The sequence below is a fragment of the Phyllobates terribilis genome, unplaced genomic scaffold (assembly GCF_046119375.1).
Source record: "Phyllobates terribilis strain yellow unplaced genomic scaffold, ASM4611937v1 Scaffold_2__4_contigs__length_985480577, whole genome shotgun sequence".
In the NCBI taxonomy this organism is placed as follows: Eukaryota; Metazoa; Chordata; class Amphibia; order Anura; family Dendrobatidae; genus Phyllobates; species Phyllobates terribilis.
This window is the reverse complement of record NW_027362762.1, coordinates 814,482,041-814,508,453: the sequence shown is the minus strand read 5'-3', so window position 1 is coordinate 814,508,453 and position 26,413 is coordinate 814,482,041. Positions and strand designations below refer to the sequence as shown.

Genomic DNA, 26,413 nt, shown 5'->3' with positions numbered 1-26,413 from the left:
TGAGTCCACATGTCCTACGTCAGCATCTTCTGGCGCCAAATACCATTAGAGGCGGAGTCAGAACGTTTTATATCCAATAGACAACTGCAGGAAATGACGTATCTATACATAAGCTCCCCCCACAGGAAAATAACCTGTTGTGAGTCCTGCATTTGAAAGCAGCGGTGGGTGGGGGGAATGTGTGTTGCTTAGTTACACGGGATGTGACGGACGGGGTCCTGCATGCGTGGTGCACGCTGGGTATTTAAGGCCTGGCGGGGCGCACGGCCGATCATGTGTCCGTCCGGAGGGCGGGTAGGAGGGGTCAGGGACCGGCTGAGGCGGCTGATTCGAGACAGTTTGAATCGCGAGTTGCAGCCGGTGACCTTGCTCCTGCCCGTTGCCCTGCTCCTCCTGCTGTTCGTGTACTGCTGGCCCTGGCTCAGCGCCCTGCTGCTGTGTGCGCTCGCCGGCTGGGCTTCTAGCAGCTCGGGCGGCCGCTGGTGGAGACTTCCTGAGTGGGGACCACGTGCGGCCGTGGGGAGGCAGAGGCCTGTGCAGCACAGGAGAGCGGCCGTGCGGTGGTCTCCTGCCTCCTTACTGCTACTGATGGGCAGCTACCTGGGGAAGCAGGAGCCGCCGGCCCGGGCTGTGGGGCGCGGTGCCCGGGACCTGAGGGAGCGGCTCACAAGACCTAACCCCGCGGTGCCGACCCCTGCCCGGCGCCTGTCTTTCAGGTGGGTGCTGCATGCTCGTGTCTGGGTGCCAGGACCGTGTATCTGCCGTGTGCCACCCGTGTGTGTCGTGGCTGCCTGCACTTACTAGAAGCCCCCACTGTGCGTCCCTCCCCTGGGGGAACATCCTACAGGTGGGCAACTGGTCACCCCCTCTAGGACTGTGATGGGTGGGGTGGGGGGGTCCTGAGCTGTGATCATTCCCACGGTGGTCAGTGTGTGGTGGGGGGGGGGTCCTGAGCTGTGATCATTCCCACGGTGGTCAGTGTGTGGTGGGGGGGGGTCCTGAGCTGTGATCATTCCCACGGTGGTCAGTGTGTGGTGGGGGGGGGTCCTGAGCTGTGATCATTCCCACGGTGGTCAGTGTGTGGTGGGGGGGGGTCCTGAGCTGTGATCATTCCCACGGTGGTCAGTGTGTGGTGGGGGGGGTCCTGAGCTGTGATCATTCCCACGGTGGTCAGTGTGTGGTGGGGGGGGTCCTGAGCTGTGATCATTCCCACGGTGGTCAGTGTGTGGTGGGGGGGGTCCTGAGCTGTGATCATTCCCACGGTGGTCAGTGTGTGGTGGGGGGGGTCCTGAGCTGTGATCATTCCCACGGTGGTCAGTGTGTGGTGGGGGGGGTCCTGAGCTGTGATCATTCCCACGGTGGTCAGTGTGTGGTGGGGGGGGTCCTGAGCTGTGATCATTCCCACGGTGGTCAGTGTGTGGTGGGGGGGGTCCTGAGCTGTGATCATTCCCACGGTGGTCAGTGTGTGGTGGGGGGGGTCCTGAGCTGTGATCATTCCCACGGTGGTCAGTGTGTGGTGGGGGGGGTCCTGAGCTGTGATCATTCCCACGGTGGTCAGTGTGTGGTGGGGGGGGTCCTGAGCTGTGATCATTCCCACGGTGGTCAGTGTGTGGTGGGGGGGGTCCTGAGCTGTGATCATTCCCACGGTGGTCAGTGTGTGGTGGGGGGGGTCCTGAGCTGTGATCATTCCCACGGTGGTCAGTGTGTGGTGGGGGGGGTCCTGAGCTGTGATCATTCCCACGGTGGTCAGTGTGTGGTGGGGGGGGTCCTGAGCTGTGATCATTCCCACGGTGGTCAGTGTGTGGTGGGGGGGGTCCTGAGCTGTGATCATTCCCACGGTGGTCAGTGTGTGGTGGGGGGGGTCCTGAGCTGTGATCATTCCCACGGTGGTCAGTGTGTGGTGGGGGGGGTCCTGAGCTGTGATCATTCCCACGGTGGTCAGTGTGTGGTGGGGGGGGTCCTGAGCTGTGATCATTCCCACGGTGGTCAGTGTGTGGTGGGGGGGGTCCTGAGCTGTGATCATTCCCACGGTGGTCAGTGTGTGGTGGGGGGGGTCCTGAGCTGTGATCATTCCCACGGTGGTCAGTGTGTGGTGGGGGGGGTCCTGAGCTGTGATCATTCCCACGGTGGTCAGTGTGTGGTGGGGGGGGTCCTGAGCTGTGATCATTCCCACGGTGGTCAGTGTGTGGTGGGGGGGGTCCTGAGCTGTGATCATTCCCACGGTGGTCAGTGTGTGGTGGGGGGGGTCCTGAGCTGTGATCATTCCCACGGTGGTCAGTGTGTGGTGGGGGGGGTCCTGAGCTGTGATCATTCCCACGGTGGTCAGTGTGTGGTGGGGGGGGTCCTGAGCTGTGATCATTCCCACGGTGGTCAGTGTGTGGTGGGGGGGGTCCTGAGCTGTGATCATTCCCACGGTGGTCAGTGTGTGGTGGGGGGGGTCCTGAGCTGTGATCATTCCCACGGTGGTCAGTGTGTGGTGGGGGGGGTCCTGAGCTGTGATCATTCCCACGGTGGTCAGTGTGTGGTGGGGGGGGTCCTGAGCTGTGATCATTCCCACGGTGGTCAGTGTGTGGTGGGGGGGGTCCTGAGCTGTGATCATTCCCACGGTGGTCAGTGTGTGGTGGGGGGGGTCCTGAGCTGTGATCATTCCCACGGTGGTCAGTGTGTGGTGGGGGGGGTCCTGAGCTGTGATCATTCCCACGGTGGTCAGTGTGTGGTGGGGGGGGTCCTGAGCTGTGATCATTCCCACGGTGGTCAGTGTGTGGTGGGGGGGGTCCTGAGCTGTGATCATTCCCACGGTGGTCAGTGTGTGGTGGGGGGGGTCCTGAGCTGTGATCATTCCCACGGTGGTCAGTGTGTGGTGGGGGGGGTCCTGAGCTGTGATCATTCCCACGGTGGTCAGTGTGTGGTGGGGGGGGTCCTGAGCTGTGATCATTCCCACGGTGGTCAGTGTGTGGTGGGGGGGGTCCTGAGCTGTGATCATTCCCACGGTGGTCAGTGTGTGGTGGGGGGGGTCCTGAGCTGTGATCATTCCCACGGTGGTCAGTGTGTGGTGGGGGGGGTCCTGAGCTGTGATCATTCCCACGGTGGTCAGTGTGTGGTGGGGGGGGTCCTGAGCTGTGATCATTCCCACGGTGGTCAGTGTGTGGTGGGGGGGGTCCTGAGCTGTGATCATTCCCACGGTGGTCAGTGTGTGGTGGGGGGGGTCCTGAGCTGTGATCATTCCCACGGTGGTCAGTGTGTGGTGGGGGGGGTCCTGAGCTGTGATCATTCCCACGGTGGTCAGTGTGTGGTGGGGGGGGTCCTGAGCTGTGATCATTCCCACGGTGGTCAGTGTGTGGTGGGGGGGGTCCTGAGCTGTGATCATTCCCACGGTGGTCAGTGTGTGGTGGGGGGGGGTCCTGAGCTGTGATCATTCCCACGGTGGTCAGTGTGTGGTGGGGGGGGTCCTGAGCTGTGATCATTCCCACGGTGGTCAGTGTGTGGTGGGGGGGGTCCTGAGCTGTGATCATTCCCACGGTGGTCAGTGTGTGGTGGGGGGGGTCCTGAGCTGTGATCATTCCCACGGTGGTCAGTGTGTGGTGGGGGGGGTCCTGAGCTGTGATCATTCCCACGGTGGTCAGTGTGTGGTGGGGGGGGTCCTGAGCTGTGATCATTCCCACGGTGGTCAGTGTGTGGTGGGGGGGGTCCTGAGCTGTGATCATTCCCACGGTGGTCAGTGTGTGGTGGGGGGGGTCCTGAGCTGTGATCATTCCCACGGTGGTCAGTGTGTGGTGGGGGGGGTCCTGAGCTGTGATCATTCCCACGGTGGTCAGTGTGTGGTGGGGGGGGTCCTGAGCTGTGATCATTCCCACGGTGGTCAGTGTGTGGTGGGGGGGGTCCTGAGCTGTGATCATTCCCACGGTGGTCAGTGTGTGGTGGGGGGGGTCCTGAGCTGTGATCATTCCCACGGTGGTCAGTGTGTGGTGGGGGGGGTCCTGAGCTGTGATCATTCCCACGGTGGTCAGTGTGTGGTGGGGGGGGTCCTGAGCTGTGATCATTCCCACGGTGGTCAGTGTGTGGTGGGGGGGGTCCTGAGCGGTGATCATTCCCACGGTGGTCAGGCTCTCCTCAGGGCCCATGTACTGATAGTGGGGGTCCCAGTTATGTTGTGTATCCCTTCTCCTGTGGATGAATTGCCATCTGCAGCGGGATTTACAGCTAAATCTAGATGAGTATGAACGTTTATATCTCTGCATTAGGGAAGGGGTCTGATTTAGGAATTGAAATAAGCCGTGTGCAGCCCCCTCCTCACTTCACTCTGATTATTTGCTGTCCTGAAACAGAATCAAAGTGGTCAGTGGAGTGGGGTCCTGGTCGGACAGACTGGCGGGTTATATAATGTGCTATTTGAAGATCGTTTTTCTGTAGACCCCTCTTAATACCACCAAACTGTTATTTTTGCTTCCGATTTGCATGTGCAAGAGTCCAGGCACCTGATAACTCATGGGAGAGTCCTGTCAGTGTTACCACAATCATGACTGCTCTTCCTGGCTGCGCATGAGCAATCACTGGTAGAATGGAGAGAAGTAGCTGCCTTACACTTACAACGCCATTTGCGATGCATTTGCAGCTGTCGACCTACCGTGTTAAAGGGATTCTGACAACTGATTCATGCTGAACTACACACAGCAAAATCAGTTCAGCTCCATCCTGCCATGAGGCAGGTGTTTTCTTCGTAAAGTGGTGACTTTTTACAGGAAACATGTATTTAAAGGAGTTGTCCACTACTGTACAGCTCCTGATTAATAGATTGTGGGGCCCATAGAAAGCAAACAAAGTATACCCTCCATCCATGTCACTACTGCTGTTCACGGCCGATGTGACTTCTGCTACACAGTCTGTGGCCGCTGACTGGCTACGGTTTGTAGTATTTTGTCAGTGTACATCTCATCTGATGGAATATTGACTAGCTGCAACCGATCAGCAGCTGCTGATTGGCTGCAATGATCACAGGACACTGTCATTGTACCAGCTTGGAGAACTAGCACTAGCGTGGTTAGAACGGTGCTGCAGGAGGGGAGTATACATTGTTTTTCTGTGGAGCCCTGAATTTGTTAAGCAGGGGTGACTGTCCAGTGGCGGCAAACTCCTTAACAAGTCCGTCTGAGTACTAGTGCTCACCCCACAGCAATGGGACATGTGCCATTTCCTCTGTAGGGAATAGTTTATCTGATTACCACATGTGAGACCTCCATTCTCATCTCCATACATTGATTACTGTCTGATTTGAGGAGTGATTTATATTGTACTGCCGTCCTGTTAATTCCTTAAGTGTGTGTATATATAATATGTATCTCTGTTACAGTTTTTTTTTTTTTTTCTTCTCTAGGGAGACTCCTGTTGTAATTAACCGGCCGTTCATGAGCCCACGCAGGCGGTACCCCACCCACCAGCCCCAATTCAGTATGCCGGGATCTCTTCCTACAGTGTATATAGATGGCTTTCCAAGAAAACCTCTGCTGTCACCTAAACATTCTCAGATGCGCAGTCCCATGACGGTGAAAATTGCCCGTCCTGATGCAAATATTGCTCGGTCGCCAGTGTAAGTGATCTGCTGTTTTATGAGTTGGTTTCAAAGGTTGGGGCTTTCACAGGAGAATAGACATGGCATGCACGGAGATCTTCAGCAGAGCTACAGCTGTCATTGCAACCCTTTGGTGCTCTGCAATCATGTCACGGACACACTGATGGGCATGTGGAATGATGCGCCCCCTGCTGGCTTTTTCCATGGCAGTTGGATACCTGATGGCTGATTAAGGGTATGTGCACACGATGCAGAAATGCTCAGGATTTTTTCCTGAGCGTTTCTGCTTCTCTCTGGCAGGAAAAAACGCATGCGGATTGTACATGCGGTTTCCTGCCAGGGACATGCGGAAATGAAGCGGTCTTCACTTTCATTTCCGCATGCGGGTTGACAAGCGCTTCCCAAGCGATTTTAGCATCACTTGGAAAGTGCTTGTCAACTTTACATTATATAAATCCATGCAACCGGCATGGATTTATATAGTGTGTGTGATGTCAAAAAATAAAAAATAAATCTATACGTTACCCTCTGATGGCCCCCGGTGTCCTGCTTCATCAGTCCCGGCTGCCGGCAGTGAAGACTGTAGGACCTTCCGACGTCAGCGTCACGTGACCCGTCACATGACTCTGACGTCAGCGAAGGTCCTTCATTCAACCGCGAAGTGCGCGGGAAGCCGGCAGGACGCAGCGCGGGCCGTCAGAAGGTGAGAATATATGTATTTTTTATTTTATTCTTTTTTTTTTTAATGGTACCTGGGTCTGGATGCGAGTCCTCTCATCCACACCCGGGTACCATCCGCACATTAGACCGCATGAAAAGCGCATCAACATATACAGTGATGCGGATTCCATGCGGTCTAATGCAAGTCAATGGCGGCAAAAGAGCAGCGTTTCCGCAAAATTAATTGACATGCTGCGGATTTTTGACCGCAGCGTTTACGCTGCGGAAAAATCCGCATCATGGGCACAGCACATGCGGATTTCCATTGGGGAACATTGCTGCCCTTCTACCATGCGTTTTTCATGCGTTTCCGCGGCGTTTATGCAACTGCAAAAACGCCGCGGAAACGCATGAAAAACGCATCGTGTGAACTCAGCCTTAGTCAGCCATCTGCTGGGAAAGAAGCGGGCTCTGTGTGTGAGCCTGCATCAAAGGCAGGGACACGTCACATGACGTACATATACGCCATATGTCGTGAAGGGGTTAAACGAGTAATTTCTGTGCAGTCAGTTTAAACCCTTCTTGGATCTTAAAGATTTTTTTTCCTTCCCTTCAAAGGTTGAACAGTCTGTTATCTGTGAGCTCGACCTCCCCGTCTGTTACATGTGCACCTCCAGACCCTTGTGCAAAGGAGACCGTGCTCAATGCCATCCGAGAGCGCAGAAAGAGAATGAACAAAGATGAAGAATACAATGGAAGTGGAGAGATGGAGAACAAAAGAAGGTAAGAACTCAAAATGCTGACTATGGTAGGAGGCTTTGCCACCTCTACTTTACATTGACCTTATAAACTAGGCCAGGGGTCGACAAAGTTGTTCAGAATCTAGGAGCCAGCCAAAAAATTTAGGAGCCAGAATTTTTTTTAAGCAAACTTGGTTTTTAATTTAACAAAAAAAAACATTACAAACGTTATAAACAACATTTTACTTTTAAAGATAATAAATATTATATTTTGATATTTTAGATTTTAGGCAACATTCTAGTGTTTTTCACTTTGCTTTTTGTGGCCATGAACATGCCTTGTGATTTTAGAGCTGAAGTACCAGTGGTCCACAGCCTTGGCAGGATCAAACGCCTTCGCAGATGGCCCATTCATGGTGATCATAAACAAGTCACTTAAACTTTCTTCTTGCATCCTTGATCTGAATTTATTTTTGACCATGTGAAAGAGGATTTAGTTTGATGAACAACATGAGGTTGAGACCGGGAGCACCGCCACAATCGACAACAGGTTTCCCAGAACTGGAAATCTCTCGGTGTTGGAGAGTGCCAAATCCAGAAGCTCACACAGTTTCTTTCCTTTTCCAAGGACCTTAAACTCAAACCACTCATTGAGGAGTGAGTGAATGCATTGGTCATCACTTTCAGGTGGAGATAGCTGTTTACGAAAATGATGAGCCAATGCAGTAATCTCAACCACACCGTAGTCTTGCAATGTTGTTCCTGCTGGCCAGGCAAAGGTGTCAAACACTGCGGTGGATCTTTCAATATTTATATCACTTAGAAATCGCAAATTTATATCGAAATTTATATCACTTAGAAATCGTATTTAACTGCATGATTAATTAAATTAGCTTTTTCCTGCTGAATTGATGCAGCTACAGTGTTGCTCAGTCCGTGTAGCTGTACATTTTGAAACAGTCCCTTGAAGAGATGTTCCTGAGACAAATCTGGCCTCATGTTGTTTTGGTGCATCTCTAAGTGAATTGATTGTTGAAATTGTGCTTTTCACATGCAACTCAATTGTGCTTAAAAAAAGCTCTTCCCTTTGAAATATAAGTGACAAGTTTTTAAGAATTTCCAGATAGTCCAGTAGAAAATGGAGCATGTGAACAAATTTAAAATCTGTGAGCTTTCTCAGTAAACCATGGGCAGCTGCAGAGGCACTGTCTTTTTCCGCAGCCACACTTTCTAAGTGGATTGTCACGCATTTCCAGTCTTTGACAAGTGCAGACAGAGCACCGACTTTGCTTGCTACCCATCTGACATTATGCAAGTATTGGAATTTCAGAATTGTAAGCTGCAGGTTTTCTGCTACTTGCTTCAGCTGTCGCATTCTCTTAGGTGAGTATTGATAAAATTGGTAGAGTTTCTTTAAAATGGAGTCAAAATCATCAATTAATTTAGCTTGTTTTACTGAACTTAATACACTTAAGTTCAATCGGTGTGCAACACAGTGAATGCCAATTAAATGACTGATGTTTTGGCGTATTTTCTGCACCAAGCCATTTTCGGTCCCAATCATGCTGGCAGCACCATCTGTACCAATGGCAATCAAGTGACTTGAAGAAAGCCAGCCTACAAGACCAAGTGTTCTAAGTTCTTCTGTGAGCGCTTCTAAATATCCATCTGCAGTAGCCATTTCAAGAGGAGAAACAGAAAGAAATACTTTTGACCCTGTTGTCCTTGATGTACCTGACATACAGAATCAGTTGTTCAACCCCTGCTTTGTCAGTTGAGCCATCTAGCATCAAGCTGACATATTTTGCCTCTTTGAGCTCACTGATTAGGTTTTTCCTGATTATTTCTGCAATATGGGAAATGAATTCTTTGCCTCTTTTATCGTTTGCATATTCCTGTCGCACAGCACTCCCTAATTTCTCCGTCAACTCTAGCAACCCTTCAAAATCTGTGAAAGGTCTGTTGTTTTTGGCAATATAATAGGCCACATTAAATAGAATGGTCATATGTTTAAAAATGTCTTCATCCATTTTCCTTATACAAGCAGCCAATGGAGTAGCTTCTGGAGCCAACGCTGCAGGTTTAGCCTCCGCACAATTTAGATGCTGGAGAGACTTTGCTGCTTTTTGAAGGTTTCAAGTTTAAAGGGTCCTGAAAATCCTTTTACGATCCTAGATGCTTGGTCAGCAATGCCAGGGAAGGAAGCACAAATCTCGCATATAGCTATACCAGTTGTATGGTCAAATTTAAGCCATGCGAGTTCTTTACACCACTCTTGCCTAAATCTCCTGGGTCCAGCAGTTTGACAACGGCTTGTTGATGGGGACTCCTCTGCTGGTGGGTCAACTCTTGTTTCTTCAGTTACCTGTTGCCCGGCACTTTCTACCTGTTGCACTGCGCTTTCAAGAGAGGTCTTTGTAAAGAACTGTGTCATTTTCAGTTGCTTTTCATTTTCTGGTATTCTCTCTGTTGCTCTGCGCTTCATATTTTTCCTGAACCCAGAAAAGAAAAAAAAATGTGCACTTTGCTCTGCTATGCCAATTATAACTTACACATGATCTCTTTACCCTTCTTTGTCAGAGTGGACGAGGCAGTACTCCGGCTTCGTTCTCCCGGCGGCACCCGACTTTGTTCTTCCAGCAACACTCCGCAGTCCGCCATATAGTACCCATATAATAATGGGATACACTGTGAATATACTGCCATATAGTAACCATATAATTACAGCATATACTGTGTATATACTGCTATACCCTACTTACAAAAAGATTTAGCAATGTAGGAAACTCCATTCAGTGGTGGTCCAGCAGGATAGGGTCTCTCAGCACTTCTAGAGAAGATTAAAAATCAATCTGCCTTATTATCCATATATTTTATTTTCTAACCATAAGTTTCAAATCCTTTTTTGTAGGAACAACACTTTTCTAAATCAATGAAACAACATACTCACCTTAAATGTTTTTTGGAGGGAAAAGTAAAGATAAATTGTTCCGTTTTTTTCTTGACATTTTTTTTAAAATTTTTACGAATGCTTTAAAAATTGCTTTTTAAAAAAAAATAAATAGATGTCATTACATCTATAAATTTTTTATATTCTCAGTTTTTTTCTCAGAAAAATCAAAGAAACTAATTTTTTTTTAAAAAATGCCTGTTCCGTTTTTTTGTTGACAAACTGTACATATAGACCCCCTCGCACACAGCGTCTCCCCGGGGAGCACGGCCTTTGTATGTACTTACACAGGTAGCGGGAGATGAGAACGGGCCCCCGGCCACAGCGATCCTTCCCCCGTAACCCAACTCTCCCTGTCCAGTCCCGGAGCATAAGGGGGGCGGAGCAAAGTGGAGAAGGCGGCCTGAGCGATACTGTCCCTGCTTCCTCCGATTGGATGACTCCGTGCAGGAGGTGGGATTGGATTGAGACTATTTTTTTTTCTTCTCAACTCCTCAAGCACCAGGCAACATTTTCTAGGCGCCAGACAACATTTTCCTGGCGACCAGGCGCCTGGGTTTGTCGAGCCCTGAACTAGGCCATGTGGGAGACTCAGACATAATAGTAAAGGACTGCAGCGTATTGGTGTTATTAAAGAAAATGCTGAATTTCTAAGTTCAGCTGTATTGTTTAGTCCAGAGCTCAGTTACATATATTATATTTTCCCCTTTCCCTAGGAGGCATATTAGCAGTGGAAATGGGGAGTCTTCAGCTGAATCTCCGGTGGTAAATGGTTCCTTGTCTCCGGTTTCCAAGTAAGTAATGTCAGTTTTATTAGCCCATGTTGGTGGTTTTTCCCTTGACTGGAGCTGTTCTCCATCTTACCTGGTTTTACATGGATAATTTTATCTTAAATTGAAATCTAAAAAAAGAAAAAGTCTAGATCAGTGGCGCTCCTGGGAATAAAACCAAGAGGTCTGCAGCGAATTTAAACAAAACCACAATTGTCTAAAAATGAAAATTAAATAAGTATAAAAAATTCGCGCTGAGCTGTCGGAAAAGAAAGTGGGAGGGTGAGTAGATTGTCAATAAAATGAATTTATTTCAAATAAGTTAAAAGGCATAAATAGTAATTCAAAAAATAATTATGAATGTGTCCCAAGAGGTGGGTAAGTAAAAAGTCCGATTGATAGTAGCCAGTCAGGGTTATCAGAGGGACCATAGATTAGCAATGATACCTAAAGGAGGGAAAAAAGGGGAGGTATATCAGTTAGGGAATATTTATGTTCTTATTGTAAAGGCTGATGAAGAGGAATAGTTACCTTCCTTGTATAAGTGTATTCCTATATTGCGTATTCCCGCCGGGAGTGATATCCAAGTGGCTAGAATATATAGGTGCCTATTGTGCAAGAGATTTAAAAATATATTCAATAAAATTAGTTAAAAAATCTTACAGTAGTTCTTTTTATGATTTTTGAAAAAACCCACAGAATACCTAGTATCGAAGTTCTGTGTGTGATCCTGGGATATTGCTTATAGATAAAAAAGGATCTTATTGGAGGTAGAGCAGAGCACTTAGTTATCCTAGAAGGAAATAGAAAGTGATAACTAGACTAAAATGAATGCGTTACTACATAGGTCTCCCCAATGAGTGGTAGTAGCGGGAGAAGGACCCAATATGTTGTCAGTAACCACGGGTGTCCACCAGATTGGTTATATTATACCCAACGCTAGTATATAGCCAATGAGTGTACTTATAGGTACTAATAAGTAGATTGTATAATTACTTTAAGAAGTGATCAGTACCTCTAGCGGACATCAATATTAGTCCTTATGGCAATGAGAGTCTTACCTCCTCTTTGATATAGACGGTTGCAGGGGTCAGCAGGAATGCAAGCCTAAGAGTGCGTTGCGGGTACTGCTGTTATCCTTGAATATATGGATGATATCTGTTTTACCTCGTGGGTTGTTAAGTAAAGCGGCAGGAGGAAGCAGAGCCCCGGCCGGTGGCTATGTGCTTCCGTCGGTATAACCTCGTTGGCGCGCAGATACGGTGGAGCCGGCAAGACGAGTAGGACCTTGCGTGACGTCACTGACACGTGATGGTCATGTGATTCCTCAGGCTACGGAGCGCTGAGAGAGCCAATTCCGACGCGTTTCGGAAACAAACGGTTTCCTTCCTCAGGGATGGCTCTCTAAGGTGTGCCTGCTGTTTATATACTTTATAGGCGGCCATTGTGGGATGTCCTTCAGTCCAGGTAGGAGGTCCTTCAATCATTGAACGCAAATAATTCAATCTCGCTGTTGAGACCCTTTGGTCTCAGAGTATCCATATTAAAAATCCACTGACTCTCAATTCTTGACATGCACTTAATGTAGTCCCCTTGTCGCCAGTGTTTGGGGACAATTTGGATACCGATCACTTGGGTACCAATAATCCTCCCCCCATGTTTCGTAGTGTAGTGTCTGGAGAGAGGATGACCTACAAATTTATTTTTAATGTTTCTAAGGTGCTCGTTGATCCTTACATACAGAGGGCGTTTAGTACGGCCAATGTATAGCTTATCACATGGGCATTTTAACCCATAGATCACTCCCTTTGTGCAGCATGTAATAAAGTCAGTAATTGGAAGTTCAATGTTTTGATTTTTAATAGTTTTTTGTTTTTTCAATGGTAAGCGTTTGCAAACAGAACATTTATGACATGGATAAAAGCCTGTGTGGTTATTTGGGTGGGAGCCTTCCATATTATGGGGGTTGATTTTCATTGGATTTTTTACTGTTGGAGCGATTATGTTCCCTAGATTGTTAGCTCTTTTAAAAACAAATTTAGGATGTGGGGGTATTAAATCCCCAATGATTTTATCCTCCTTCAGGATGTTCCAGTGTTTTCGGACAATTTTTTAAAAAATTTTTGTATTGGCATTGAATTGGGTGATGATGGGGATGTCTGCCAAAGTTTTTTGATTTCTAATGTCCTGACTCATTCCATCATATTTGGCTTTATCAGTTAGCAGATTTTCGTGTTGTAGTTCTGAGATAGCTTTATGGGTAGCTTCTAAAAAGTCCTTTTTGTAACCTTTGTCCAAAAATTTTTTGGTAAGTGATTTTGAGGTGGAGGCGCAAATAGTTTCCCTTGAACAGTTCCTATAGATTCTCATATATTGGCTTCTTGGGATGTTTAATAGCCAACTAGGGAGATGACAACTGTCTAAGGGTATATAGCCATTAACGTCAGTAGGTTTAGAATAAGTACGTGTACATAGTTGGTTTTGTTCAATATAGATATCAATGTCTAGAAAATTCACCTGCTGTTTACTGACGTTAGAGGAAAATTCAAGGAAAAATTCATTAACATTAATTTCCAATAGAAAGTCATCAAGTGACTTCTGGTCTCCGGACCAGATGAAAAGAATATCATCAATAAAGCGTTGCCAGAGGACCAGATTCGCGCGCAGAGCCCCACCTGGGTAAATATAAAGATCCTCCCATCTGCCTACATATAAATTGGCATAACTGGGCGCGAATCTGGTCCCCATGGCAGTACGCCATTCCTGGGTATAGTAGTTCGTCCCATGTTGAAAATAATTGTGGGACAAGATAAATTCCATACATTCTTTAATAAATGTGACTTGTTCTGGGGGGGTATTGCTCAATTTATTGAGAAAATAAGTAGCAGCCTCACAGCCTTTTTTAGGTTGTATCACTGTATATAGTGATTATATGTCAAGAGTTCCTAGGATGTAGTTGTCTTTCCAGGTGATCCTATTTAGCATGGTTAGAATATGTTTACTATCTTTAATAAAGGCTGGGAGTTGAGGGACCAGATACTGCAGATGGAGATCAATGAATCTAGAGAGATTGGATGTAAGACATTGAATTCCAGAAATAATAGGTCTGCCAGGGGGATTTGTGAGGGATTTATGGATTTTTGGGAGGTAATAAAAGACAGCCATTCTTGGATGGGGAATATTAATATAGTCAAATTCTTGTCTGTTAATAAACCCAAGGTGTAATCCCTTTGTAGTGAGGGTTTTCATCTTTCTTATATAATGGGGTAGGGTCTTCTTTGACTAATTTATATGTACGGGAATCGCTTAATAATCTGTGGGCTTCCTGTTGGTACTGGTCTTGATCCAGAATAACTATCCCTCCTCCCTTGTCAGCAGGACGAATAACAATGTCCTGATTAGTTTGGAGTTGTTTGATAGCTTTCCTTTCCAGTAGAGTTAAGTTGTTTTTAAATTTATGGCATTTCCTATCACTGACAAGGCGAATGTCATTAGTGACATTCCTTTGGAAACTTTGGAAGGACTCAGAGTATTCATTCAATGGATTAAAATTGGATTTATTCTTGAGATCAGTATGAATGTAAGGCATGGAGGCATCAGCCTTTACAATAAGAACATAAATATTCCCTAACTGATATACCTCCCCTTTTTTCCCTCCTTTAGGTATCATTGCTAATCTATGGTCCCTCTGATAACCCTGACTGGCTACTATCAATCGGACTTTTTACTTACCCACCTCTTGGGACACATTCATAATTATTTTTTGAATTGCCATTTATGCCTTTTAAATTGAAATCTACCTTTTTTGTGGGAGTGTTTTCCAGGAATACACATGTGGGGGGCCTCATTCTTGGAAGCCTTTAGTGCTCCAACAGCTTTATTGGAATTTATCTTTTGGCCCTGAATAAGTCATTTTTCTAACTTTTGTCTTTAGGTCAGACCCCTTGAAAAGGGCCCTTAATACACTTGATGAGACAAGCAATAAACGTTCCCGCACCTCCTCAAATAGCTCCCTGAGTAGCTGCACAATGAATGGCTTTACAGTGCCGTCTCATAATGCAATCACAAGCTCTTTCAGTTCCAGCAGAGTACTCCTACAGGTATTGTATGCCTGATAGAAATATAACATGGGTGTTTAGAAGACTCACACCATAATAACAATATTAACATTGTATTGATATGCATGTGTCTTGTCTTCTCCTAGAAAAGAAAAAGAAATTGCCAGAATACATCTGTAATTTCAAGCCCATCCTCATCTCGGAGCCAAACGCCAGACGTGTCCGCCAAAAAGGCCAGGTAATGACTGTAATCTATGCTGAAGGCTTTAGCTGGAATGTGTTGTCAAAAGGTGGGGGGGGGGGGGCGGTATTAAAAATGACATGTTTTGATATTGTCAATTTTGAAGCACTAGGGGGAGCAGTTGCTGACGTCTAGTTTAGTGCTAGTTCACATTACAACTGCAATAAATGTATAAATAAAATCTGCTTGCATGTGTCTCGCTGCTCACCTTCTGGGTGTTTGCAAATGCAAAAAAAGATAGGGAGAATGAAGTTTGGGATCATGGTGCAGTGCAATTTTTATTGGTGACTGCGATGTGAACAGTGTCAGAGGATGGCAGGCAGCAACAATTCTTAGTTGGTTCTCCTTACTGGTCTCTACACAGAGCTCAATGGCAGTCATATTCTTGTGGCTGCTGCACTCAGATCACAGTTCAGCAGTCAGTAACATACTTAAGGTTAGCTACACATGTCTGCAGACAATTACTGTGATCTGAGTTGCTGTCATGTCACTGTTCAGCTCAGATCATGGTAATGAGCAGTAAGCACTCAACAGGTCCAAGAGGTGGGTGATGTGTACTCACCGCTACATGAAATCAATGCAGTCCTGGTGCTTGGCTCTGATGAGCACACGCTGATTATTACTGTGACCTGAGCATTGCAATGACATGACTTCTCAGTTCAGATCACAGTAATGGACAGTGACCGCTCACCAGGACTTCGGTAGTGATTTCATCCATCAATGAGCATGCGTTGCTGCATGAAATCACCACTCCAGCGCTGTTGCTCAGGCCTTGCAATGACATAGCGACTTTCCTCAGATCTCTGCTATTGCAGGTGGTGAACGCAAAAATTTTAGCCCAGTTCAATAAAATGATGCCTGCCTCCACCTACAGCTGTGAACTGGTCATGCTCAGTTCATACCTGATCCAACCCAGTATAGGCTATGGGTTTGGATGCCATCCGCCATTGCCTATGCCTTGTGGCTGTCTTATTTGCAATGTATAAGTCTCGTGCATTGATCCTTGCGCCAACAAATTTAAAAAAAAAAAAAAAAAAAAAAAAAGCAGCTCAATTACTTTAAAAAAATAAATAATTCGACACTCTATAAAGAAACTTGCATAGGGAAGCTCATTGTCCTCAAGAGGTCCTATGTCTAAGCCGCACACATTCTTATCAGAACAGAGGTTCCTACCCCACGTCTGCCAGGCCAGTTGGCAGCGTCTGGAAAGGTCTGTGGGGATTGGGGTGTGTATTTTCCTTTAGGACAAAGTCAGAGATCGGGCCTACGTGTCTACTCACTTGCCAAATTCTGGAATGATGTATAGTAGTTGTAATTTTATGTCATTGTTTTTCTTGTAGGGATGACTTGCATGAAACAGGCCTGTCTACTCCAGTGAAATCAGGCAGTGGGGACCAGTCGGGGGACTGTAAGTAACACATTTTACAAAATTGACAGTAGCAGTAACATCACATGTATCCTTCTGGTACTTGCCTTTTGTTTGTTTTTTAATGCGAAAGTTGGCGGAAGTTTGTTTTGGCAGGATAAGACCATCTTCGTCATATAGATGACCAGAATGGGGTGCTGATTGCTTCTGACAGATTATTTTTTGGTATTTGCTCCTGAAATATAGAAGCTGCAACCAGAGGCTTATTTCCCTTTCCACACTGAATTAAACATGCATGCTCAGCTGAGTGTACATGTTTATGGCACAACTATAAGCAATATTGTTAACTTTAATAACTGACTTGGGTTGCCTCCTGTTGTCAGACATTCAGGTGCTTTCAAACGCAATGCAAAGGAAAAGTGTAACAGCCGCCCATGGCAATGAATTAGTTTTGTCTTTAATCTGTCATAAGCCAGCTTCCATTTTAATGTGTTTTTTTCCCCTCTCCCTTAGTTAACACCACTTTGTCATCCAAGTCCTCTGCTTTTAATTCTTCTGATAATGGAAGTGGCGGGCCTCACAGGAAGAAGGTTTTGTTGGTGTGTTCAGGGCGTGGTGATCACTACCCACTGGTAAATACACTTGTAGCTGTTCTTACCCATTGACTCTTTTCCACCTTCATGAAGTGTTAAAAAAAAAAATAATGTTCTTCTCCCTGTAGCCCCCACCACCTATTGTTGGATACAATATTACATCAAAGGATCTGGATTCTGAGAAAAAAGCATTTTTACAGAGGCTTAACAAGGCACTGGAAGAACCTGCTGGTGAGAAGTCTTCTTTTTTTTACTAGATGGCATATCTGTAAAACCATGTCCAAAAAAATACGGATTATTATTTTTTTTTTTTAACAGATCCTATTCCCGTCAACTCTACTCCACAAGTGACCACTACGGTTACTGCATCCCCTCTCTTTATTTTATCTAATACAACATCTGCTCTGACGTCACAGACCTCTACAGCAAGCAGCAACCCCTTACTACAGAGCCTAGCAAAAATGCAAAGCAAGGAGGGTCCACAAGGTGAGGAAGCTATGTCTCAGCATGTGTGCCTATATATGGGGTCTAATCTACACGTTATCCAAGCTCCCCTATCCACAGGATGTGGGGTATTTCTGTTCAGTACCATGCTCTTAATAGAGCTGATATGGAAAATAATGCCCATGGGAAGGAATGAGGAATGGATCAATTTTATTTGGGGGGGGGGGGGTGGACGGGAGGAGCAATGTTTTTGACAACCCTCTCAGACCAAACTCTTCATCAGAATTTGTTGTTATCCAGTGTAAGGTCATGACCATGTGTGAGAGCTGTGGCCTGAAAGGACTCTTGTCAAATGTTTCTTAATTCGCAAAGTGTCGCTTTGTAAGATAGGACAGTCTTTTCATGTGAACATAATACATAATCATGAAATTATAGATGGAAAGTGATGACGTATTACTAGAATATGCCAACATTTTATGATTGGGGGATTCATCCTCCTAGGATCTACAGCACTGGTGTATCCCTTTTAGGACCCTTTTATGTTCTTACTGCAAACGTGGGAGGCCGAAGCTCCTCGTGCAGGGAATACTCTGGGGCCACATCACTGCTGCAGCACCTTCTCTGTTCTCAAGATCAGTGGTGGTCACATATTTAAGTACAATGTGACCTATTACCAATCATAATGCTGCATGTAAGTCCTGGCAAAAGTATGTAAATGAGAAATGATGTGCGCTTAGTCATCTAAAATTTACTTGTTTTTGTCCTTCAGAGCCTGTACAAACTGTTGCTGCAGACTTTCCCAATCACAAAGTGATCTCGTTGGGTTTGTCTTCTCCTCCTAAAGATGTTTCTGGTCAGAATGTTTCCCTCAAACTGGTGCCCCCACAAGCTGCAGCGGTGCCCAGTATCTCAGCATCCCAGCCCAATGGTGCAGTCCAGAACAAACCTGACTCAAAAAGTAGTCTTCTTCAACTTCTTACTCAGCCATCAGTGAATGACTCGCAGTCTAGCTTTAAGCCATTATTTCCCAGTAATGTAAGTGCTACTCCCACCATTGTTTCCTCCAGTGGGCCATCTGTGTCCTCCATCTCTTCGACAAATACTTTTAAACCAATATTTGGAGAGCAAAGTGCGCAGCAGAGTCCACCTGAAAATACATTTAAGCCAATATTTGGGGACTCGTCTATTCAGCAACCTGTTGTCACGTCTGCATCCCCTTTCACATTCCAAGTGAATTCCAATCCTACATCCACTGCTCCCCCATCTTTTTCTGGGTTTGGTGCTACAGCAACCTGTACAACTCCAAGCACGGACAGCTGTACCAAGCCATCAGTTTCTTTACCAGCATCCAGCAGTGCCACCACTAGCTTTAGTGCAACCTTTCCAGCGGCTGTAGCCTCTAGTAGCACCGCTGCCTCTGCTCCCACAAATACTTTCTTAGGAAGCAGCACAGGTTTAGATTCCCAAACAAAGACAACATTCGTATTTGGGCAAGCACCTACCTCACAAGCAACACCTGGCTTGAATATGTTTGGGAGTACACAAACTGCTCCAACGTCTCAACCCCCACCGTCGTCCATGTTTGGCTCTACAACTTCTGCATTTTCGACTGCGCTCAACTCCAATCCACCACCCTATCCTGCTAGCTCTGGTGCATCCACTTTTAACAGTAGCTCAGGGAGTGGGATACAGGCAGACAAAGCTGCCCCTAATTCACTTGCTAGCTTTGGAACATCTGGAGTGCCATCTGCATTTGGATCGGGTACTCAGTCCACATTTGGGAGCAGCTCTCAGGCAGCATTTGGTGCAAATTCCCAGCCAGCGTTTGGATCAAATGTAACTTTTGCATTTGGATCTGGATCTGCTGCTGCAACAACAAACCCAATGACTTTTGGCACAATGAATAGCACTCAAACAAACAGTATCCCCACAACAAGCCAGTTTGGTGCTTCAAAGCCTTTCTCTTTTGGAGAAAAAACAAACACTTCTGTGTCCTTTGTTGCAACCACAAGCACTGTGCCTGCTCCAGCTATGACTTTTGGGAATTCTTCTGCAGCTCAGAATAGCACACTTGGGACCCCTGGACCAACAGAAAACAAGCTGTCTTTTGGTGAGTGTAAAATTGTTCTGTAATTGTCAAATATGATTTTCATACAGTGTTGTGGTGTTTTTTTTTTTTCTGATTACATGAAAAGCTAAAAAGAGCTGACACTTATCCCACCTCATCCTAGCCTGCGTGACTGTGTACACCAGGAGGGGTGGGCGCTGTAAGCGGTTTAGAGATTTCCTTAGAGGGGTTATTGGACTTTTTTTTTTCTCTTCTATGAAGCTAAGTAATTGTCTGCAGGAAGTTACAAAGTTCCTTCTCTTCCGCTCAGTCGATGGGCCATCACTGCCGACATTTGGATTGACAGCCGGCTCCCCGCTGCTTAACTCAGTTTGGCAGCGGAGAACTAGATCACCACAACGTTGACAGAGCAGAGTCGTGATCGGTGCTCAGAGGAAGGATGACGTGCATACAAATGGCGTCTCTGTGCATCTTGTGCCCTACACTGCCATGTTCAGTCTGTTTTTGCATACTACACGAGTGAGGACCGTTTGGGTGTAGATCATGTATATTCCCTCTTGACCTTCTGGCTTGTGTGCACTCCTGGTTACTCTGCTGTAATCTTAAGATATTCCAAAATAGTCTACTACATGGCATGGAAAGTTTGTGTAAAACAGACTTTCCCCACTTTGAAAATATCTAGATTTGCCTTTGGGCAGCGTAAATCAACTGATGGGATCCCCTTTATTGACTGGCAGGCCAATGTCAGCTTGGCTTATGGGTTGAATGTCTCTTATTTCCAATTATTCCATACTATCTCTTTACCTATAGGGACACCTGTTACACCATTTGGTCAGAATGCCTCTCCTGCACCCGTTAATTTTGGGACTCCAACATCATCGTTTGGCAGCCCTGCCCCCACCTCATTCGGTAAGATGCATGTTTGACTACCTATCGTTCATGAGCAGGGTGGTTTGGGGGCAAGATTTGAGGGGAAAAAACAAATGTTCTGTTGACTGGGCCATCTGAGAGCTTTCTTTTTGCCAGCTTAGTTTTGTATGACACAATTGATTTTACCATTCAGTGTGCTAGAAATGACAGGTGCATGAACTCTGGGTGAGGGGCATAAGAGGGGGAGGGAGGCTGCATAAAAATCTGCTATTGCTTTTGGGGGATTTGTTATGAGTGTACATTGCGTGGAGAAAACCATCTCACAGTATGATTCTCCAGGTCAGGGTAGTTGCCCAAACTTGTATGGTGTATGTGTGTTTTTTTTTTTTTTGTTTTGTTGTGAAGAAAACCGTGAGCACCATTTACAGAGGGCAGTTTGCCACAATTTTTCTGAGACTTTTTTTTTTTTTTTTTTTTTTTTGGTGGGGGGTTCCTGATGTGAGACTTGTATCTGCCTGATTGCTTGTACATAATGCAGTACCACAGAATATAGCTAAAATGACTGTCTACTATGAAGCTTTCATGGGCTTCACAGGAGTACCAACATGCCAACGGATCGGCACTGTTCTATCGCTTTGTAGGGACAAAGGCTGATGGTCACCTGGGCTGCCATACATTACCATCTGCCTTAAAGGGAACCTGTCATGTTTTAACTTTTTTTTTTTTTTTTTTTTTAAATTATTATTAATCTCCAGGTTGATGGTGTTATGAGTCAGCCTGGTGCCCGCACTTAATTTCCTCCCAGCAATGGGGCTTTAACTTTATTCCCCCAGCAGCTTTCAGGTTTGTCACCGCTCTGTATAGAGTGGCGGCTGTGAATGTGACCCTGCCCCTGACTGAAAGCCAGCTGTAATGCTGATCCCACGGTCAGTGCTGGGGATGCAAATACAACCATTGCACTCTATATACAGAGCCGTGACTGAATCTGTGCCGACACCACTCCTATGACTGAATGCCGAATGCTGCTGGGGGAAATAAAGTTAATTTCCCCCTGGCAGCGGGGTGCGGGGCAGGTTCAGAACACTTAACATGCAGATTAACCCAATATCTACAGGTCAATAGATTTTTTTTATTTTTTTACATGACCGGTTTAAATACCATTATCAGAGATTGACAATGGCATTTAAGGCGTTAGCAGGATAGGTGTGCTTACAGATACCGGGTTGTGATGCTGACTTGGCTCCAGAGCTTGCTCCATGTATCTGACTTGTGCCATGGATGTCAGGAAGGGATTAAAGGGGTTGTCCCCCCTACTAGGACAACCCCATCTTGATCAAAATGTTTCCCCGAAAAAAATTCCTATACTCTCCTCCCGTAACGACGCGGTTCCCGCAGTGTCAGCACTCGCTTTCCCGGGGCTCTTGTGCTGCTGGCGTCACTGTCTCCGCCTTCTGTCGAATTGAACATGAAGAGGAAGTCCGGGCTGCGGCTGATCTGACTTCCTCTTCATGCTCAATTTGACAGAAGGTGGAGACGGTAACGCCAGATCTGATTGGGTGTCACAACAGCATGGGAGCCCTGGGAAGATCGAGTGCCGACACCGTGGGAACGGCGCCAGTATAAGCTTTACTTTATGGGGGCCAAGCATGGGATGTGAAGAGGGGTTGTCCAAATATTGGACAACTTCTAACTTCTTTAAAGCCGCCATGAAGAGACTGTTTTGGAAAGTCTTCCTTTTAGCAGCAGAACTGTGTGGCTCACAACCATTAGGATAATATAACTTTCATATTTGACAGCTTGGTTAATCACTTTTCTATTTTCTCATTTGTGTATTAATCTAGGTCAGTCGAGTCATGGTTTTTCAATCGGAGTAACCTCTAAATCTTCAGGAGCTCGGCAGCGACTTATGGCCCGGCGGCAGCATGCCCGGAAGAAGTAGAAATGTGGAAGTGCAGCCACTCACTCTCTTAAACTTCTACATACTATATTTTCACACTCGGTATGGTTTCTTGAAATGAGAAAGCTGAACACTGAATTCTTACCCCAGTGGGAAGTCAATGCTTTCTCCCCAGGCGAGGTCTGTAGACTATTGCTAACCTCTCCTGATTCTCTACAGAGTGATTGAGCTACTGTAACTTGCATAATGACACTGCCAAACCGTTCAACTGCTCTTGCACATGTTGGACGATCGCCACCTTGCTTTATGCACTTTCTCATCTGGACAGCGTGGCCATCCTGTGGCTTGGAGCAGCTTGTTTTTTTGTTTTGATTTTTTTTTTCTCCAGTAGAACTGCTTGTTCATCAGTTTTGGATTTCGTTTATGATCAGTTTATTTGCAGTGCCCCCTTTTTTTTTTTTTTTTTTTGCCTGCTTTTTCTCTACTTGATGATCTAGGTAACTTGATATTCTACCTATTGCTGAGGTTTTTTTTCGGCAAGGGAAGGAGTGCCAAAAGCCTGGACCAATTCATGACGAGCGCAATGTTCATACTAAATATCTAACACCACATTTTAAAATCTTGAAACTGACCAAGTTATCTGCGATGACTGACTTGATGCTTGGTGAATTGTGCATATTTCCATGTGTACACAAGGGACTCGTGTGTTTTTTTTTTTTTGTTTTGTTTGTTTTTTTTTTCCTTATTCAGATTTTTTTTGCCAGGATTTCTCTTGTCATACCAGGACTTGCAGTAATCTGCTATTGTATAAAATCAGCTTTGCTGTTCTCCATTTTATTGCTCTGTCTGACGCCTAAAAATTTAGGAGGTTTGGACTGTTGGATTTAACGAGTAACCCTCATTTTTACTTTTCACTTGTACAGTTTATCTAGGAGGTTGAAAAAATCAACTTTGTAATGGAGTAATATGCTACTTTCTGATCATTCATTTTTAAAATGCTCAATTCACAGGTAAAATCAGTCTTCAATGAAATAACTTTTTTTTTTTTTCCCCCCTACTACTGCCGCAATTACAGTTCTCCATAGGACTTTATGAGAACTAACGGTCATCTGTCCTTGCAGCAGAATGTCTGTCTGCCTTTTAGCTCTTCCATAGAATTTTAAAAGCTCAAACTGTCGTATCGGTTATGGGAAAGAGTCTGTCTTCACTGAATATAGATTTTGTTCCAGAAGAGAAATGAGCACATTTTTTTTTTTAAGATGCATTACAAAGTTGCTTAGGTTCATGTGTACCATTGATTTGTGGAAATTAAAACGACTGTTACTCTGTAAAGCAGTTCACCCTCCGGGGCCGATTGTACGCTCTGTAACAAGCAGGCGCTATCCTTTAACTTATGACGTGCTTTTGGAATGGTCAGTCACTTTATTTGTGTTGTGAAAAAAAAAAAAAAAAAAACGTTTTTGTCAGCTACCTCTAAGGGGAAGAGTGAAAATGAAATGCATGTTAGAATGAGACTGTGCGCAGCAGATGCTGGGGTCTTCACAATGTAGTTATTACTCGCCACATGAGTTCACTGTCCACTAATGTTCACCACCGTGCATGGCAGACTGCGCTTGGATGGCTTATAGCTTTGTCGGGGCAAATGGTACTTTACCACACTGGTGAGTGCTAGTGCTTAAAAGATCTCATTGCTTATACGAATAGAGGTGGAAAATGCACTGGCTTCTAACTTGAAACTCCTTTTACCTGCAGAATTTGGGGTAAAACCTGCCTTCTTAAATGGAAGCACGGACCCAGAATGAAAAGTAACATGTATATCGTTCCTTTCTGCCACTTGCATGACTAATTGCACCCTGCCAGCTGTGGGCTGTCAGGAAGTGATTACTCACAGTATAGTTGGCAATGATTGTAATCACTCCCTGCACCTCCCTATGACTGAAAGCAAGCGGCTGCAGGGAGGATAGAAGTTCATCTTCATCCGGTAGCTGTGCTTCCAGTAAGGCAGGAAAGATTTTAAAGAGGTTGCCACTACTTTTACATTGATGGGCCTAACCTTAGAATAGGTCATCAGTGTCTCATAGGCCGGGGTCCGACACCCCTGCCGATCAGCTGTCAACGATGGTGGCCGCTGGCAGAAAGTACTTGTGGGGCTGGCTATTTACTTGTAGTGGCTGCTGCAGGGTACTACACATCCGCCTCCTATTGCTTAGAATAGGAGGCGGATATGCAGTACCAATCCTCAGCCAATACAAATAGACTGCTAGTAAGTACTTACAGCACCCCTGCCAATCAGCTGTTATTGGTGGCCAGATGTCGGACCCTGGCCGATCAGACATTTATGACTTATCCTAAGAATAGACCATCAGTGTAAAAGTAGTGAGCAACCTCTTTACCACTATTTACCTGCGGACTAACTCTACAGCTTGCAGTTAAATGGCAATTCTGACATGACAGGCTAGACTGATTTGCACTTAGCATCATATTTCTTTGGTTCTTTGTTCTGTAGCTCTACAAAACAGTCTAAAGAGGCACTGGGCAACACATAGTATTGGCTGATATTAACCCAATAGGTGTTAGTTTGCCTCGCTCTGTTCTCTTACCCATGTGGTGTTGGATCTTGTTTACTTGGGGCTTCTTCCTGAATGTTGACAGGTCCATTTTAAGAGCTGACTGGCAAGGCTAAATGAGCTTCTCAGCTGTTTAATAGCAGCTTTACACGGTAGACCTCACTTTGTATGCACACTAAATTATCTGTAATAAATCTTTCGGGGTACCTAGACTGCCATTGTTTTCTGCAGTGTGCGGAGTAACTTTTGTTTTGCACAAAAGAAAATTTGGCCTGACAAATCTGTCTTGCTAATTTTTTGGGGTAATCGGCAACCTGTTTACGCTGAAAGATTATCATAAATGAGCGTTCCTAGGAAGGCGCGTTTCACACTCTTGCAGTGTAAATGGACCTTTAAGGCAATGTTCACACGTTCAGTATTTGTGGGTGAAAAATGAAGTATTGCACATGTTTCTATTATACTTTTCCTTGGATTGTTCCACTCCTGGTTTTGGCTTACAAATATTGAATGTGGCCTAAAGGGAACCTGTCACTTTTTGTAAAATGCTCTTTACGTGCAGATTTAACCTTCAGTTAAATGGTGTTACAATGATGCCCCAGCCACCTTACTTGAAAGTGCATCTGTCAGGAGAAAAATAACTTAATTCCTCCCGATAGCTGCCGCGCACACACTGCAGAGCCAACTATCAAAGAGCTGGGGCATGCTTACAGCCATCACTCATTGCTGTGAGCGGAGACTGTATGTACTACCTAAATAGCCCTATGACTGAAAAGCCAGTGGCTCCCACTAGCTGTATTTTACAAAGGCGGCCAAATTGCTAGTTTACTTGCAGATTAATCCCATATTAGCTGGTAAATGGCATTTTCTGATGTGATAGGTTCCCTTTAAGTCTCCTGTGTGATTGCATATCTCTTGGTGAATGTGGCATATGGCACTAATGAAATTTGCCAGTCTAAGCGAGCCCTGTACGTGCATAAGGTATGTAGTGAGGTGTACATGACTCCTGGTGTTGGCGCGGGCTTCTCTGCACAGTATGGTAGTAAACTTGGTAATGTGTTATGTGCATCCCAGCTCTGTGGAGAACCATTTTTTGTAATTTTAAAGCAATGTATCCAGTACGATTTTTCTAAGTCTCAGTAGTTTGAGGAAAACCCAGTGTTGTACCTTTTCCAGATGGCCTACATTGCAAAACTGTCATCGAGCTAGTATAGAGCCCTCAGACCTTTTTAGCTTTACAGCCCAAAGCACTATTGTGAGGTTCATTGCTGAAATCTGCTGTGGACAATGTGTATGGCTTTGTATGGTGGAATGTATATAGTTTTGTAAGCCTGCTGTTTTGCCTGGATTAGGTTTGGGAGGATTTTTAGAATATTATTTTTTTTTTTTTTTTTTTTATAAATTCTTATGTCTTAAAATTCCGATTTTAAATAAAACAAAATTGCTTAATTTGTTTTGCTGATTGATTTATATTGTACATCACTGTCAGTGGATGTAAAAAGAGTTTTGCAGTTACTGTAAAATCTTGTGTATGCTTCATTGGGAGATGCAGACCATAGGTGTACTTTGCTGCCACCAGGGGGCTAACACTAAGAATTACAACTAAGAAATTGGGTTGGCCACGTT

The 26,413-nt window shown here is 45.5% G+C and overlaps 1 protein-coding gene across 1 annotated transcript; it reads left to right on the top strand.

The window, feature by feature from the left end:
* Positions 1–126: 126 nt before the first annotated feature.
* Positions 127–26,144, top strand: POM121 (POM121 transmembrane nucleoporin). Its single transcript, XM_073667632.1, has 13 exons — positions 127–716; positions 5,372–5,584; positions 6,845–7,009; positions 10,633–10,710; positions 14,621–14,786; positions 14,891–14,982; positions 16,326–16,393; positions 16,865–16,983; positions 17,073–17,175; positions 17,263–17,430; positions 18,158–19,498; positions 20,267–20,365; positions 22,168–26,144. Exons 1-13 carry the CDS (start codon positions 223–225, stop codon positions 22,263–22,265), a joined length of 3,204 nt encoding a protein of 1,067 aa, XP_073523733.1. The 5' UTR covers positions 127–222; the 3' UTR covers positions 22,266–26,144.
* Positions 26,145–26,413: the final 269 nt, after the last annotated feature.

Excerpts from the sequence above, each read along its gene's own strand:
- POM121 (XM_073667632.1), top strand. The coding sequence starts at position 223 with ATGCGTGGTGCACGCTGGGTATTTAAGGCCTGGCGGGGCGCACGGCCG. Across the intron at positions 717-5,371 it reads GCCCGGCGCCTGTCTTTCAG|GGAGACTCCTGTTGTAATTA; the intron begins GTGGGTGCTGCA and ends TTTCTTCTCTAG. Across the intron at positions 16,984-17,072 it reads GTGGTGATCACTACCCACTG|CCCCCACCACCTATTGTTGG; the intron begins GTAAATACACTT and ends TTCTCCCTGTAG.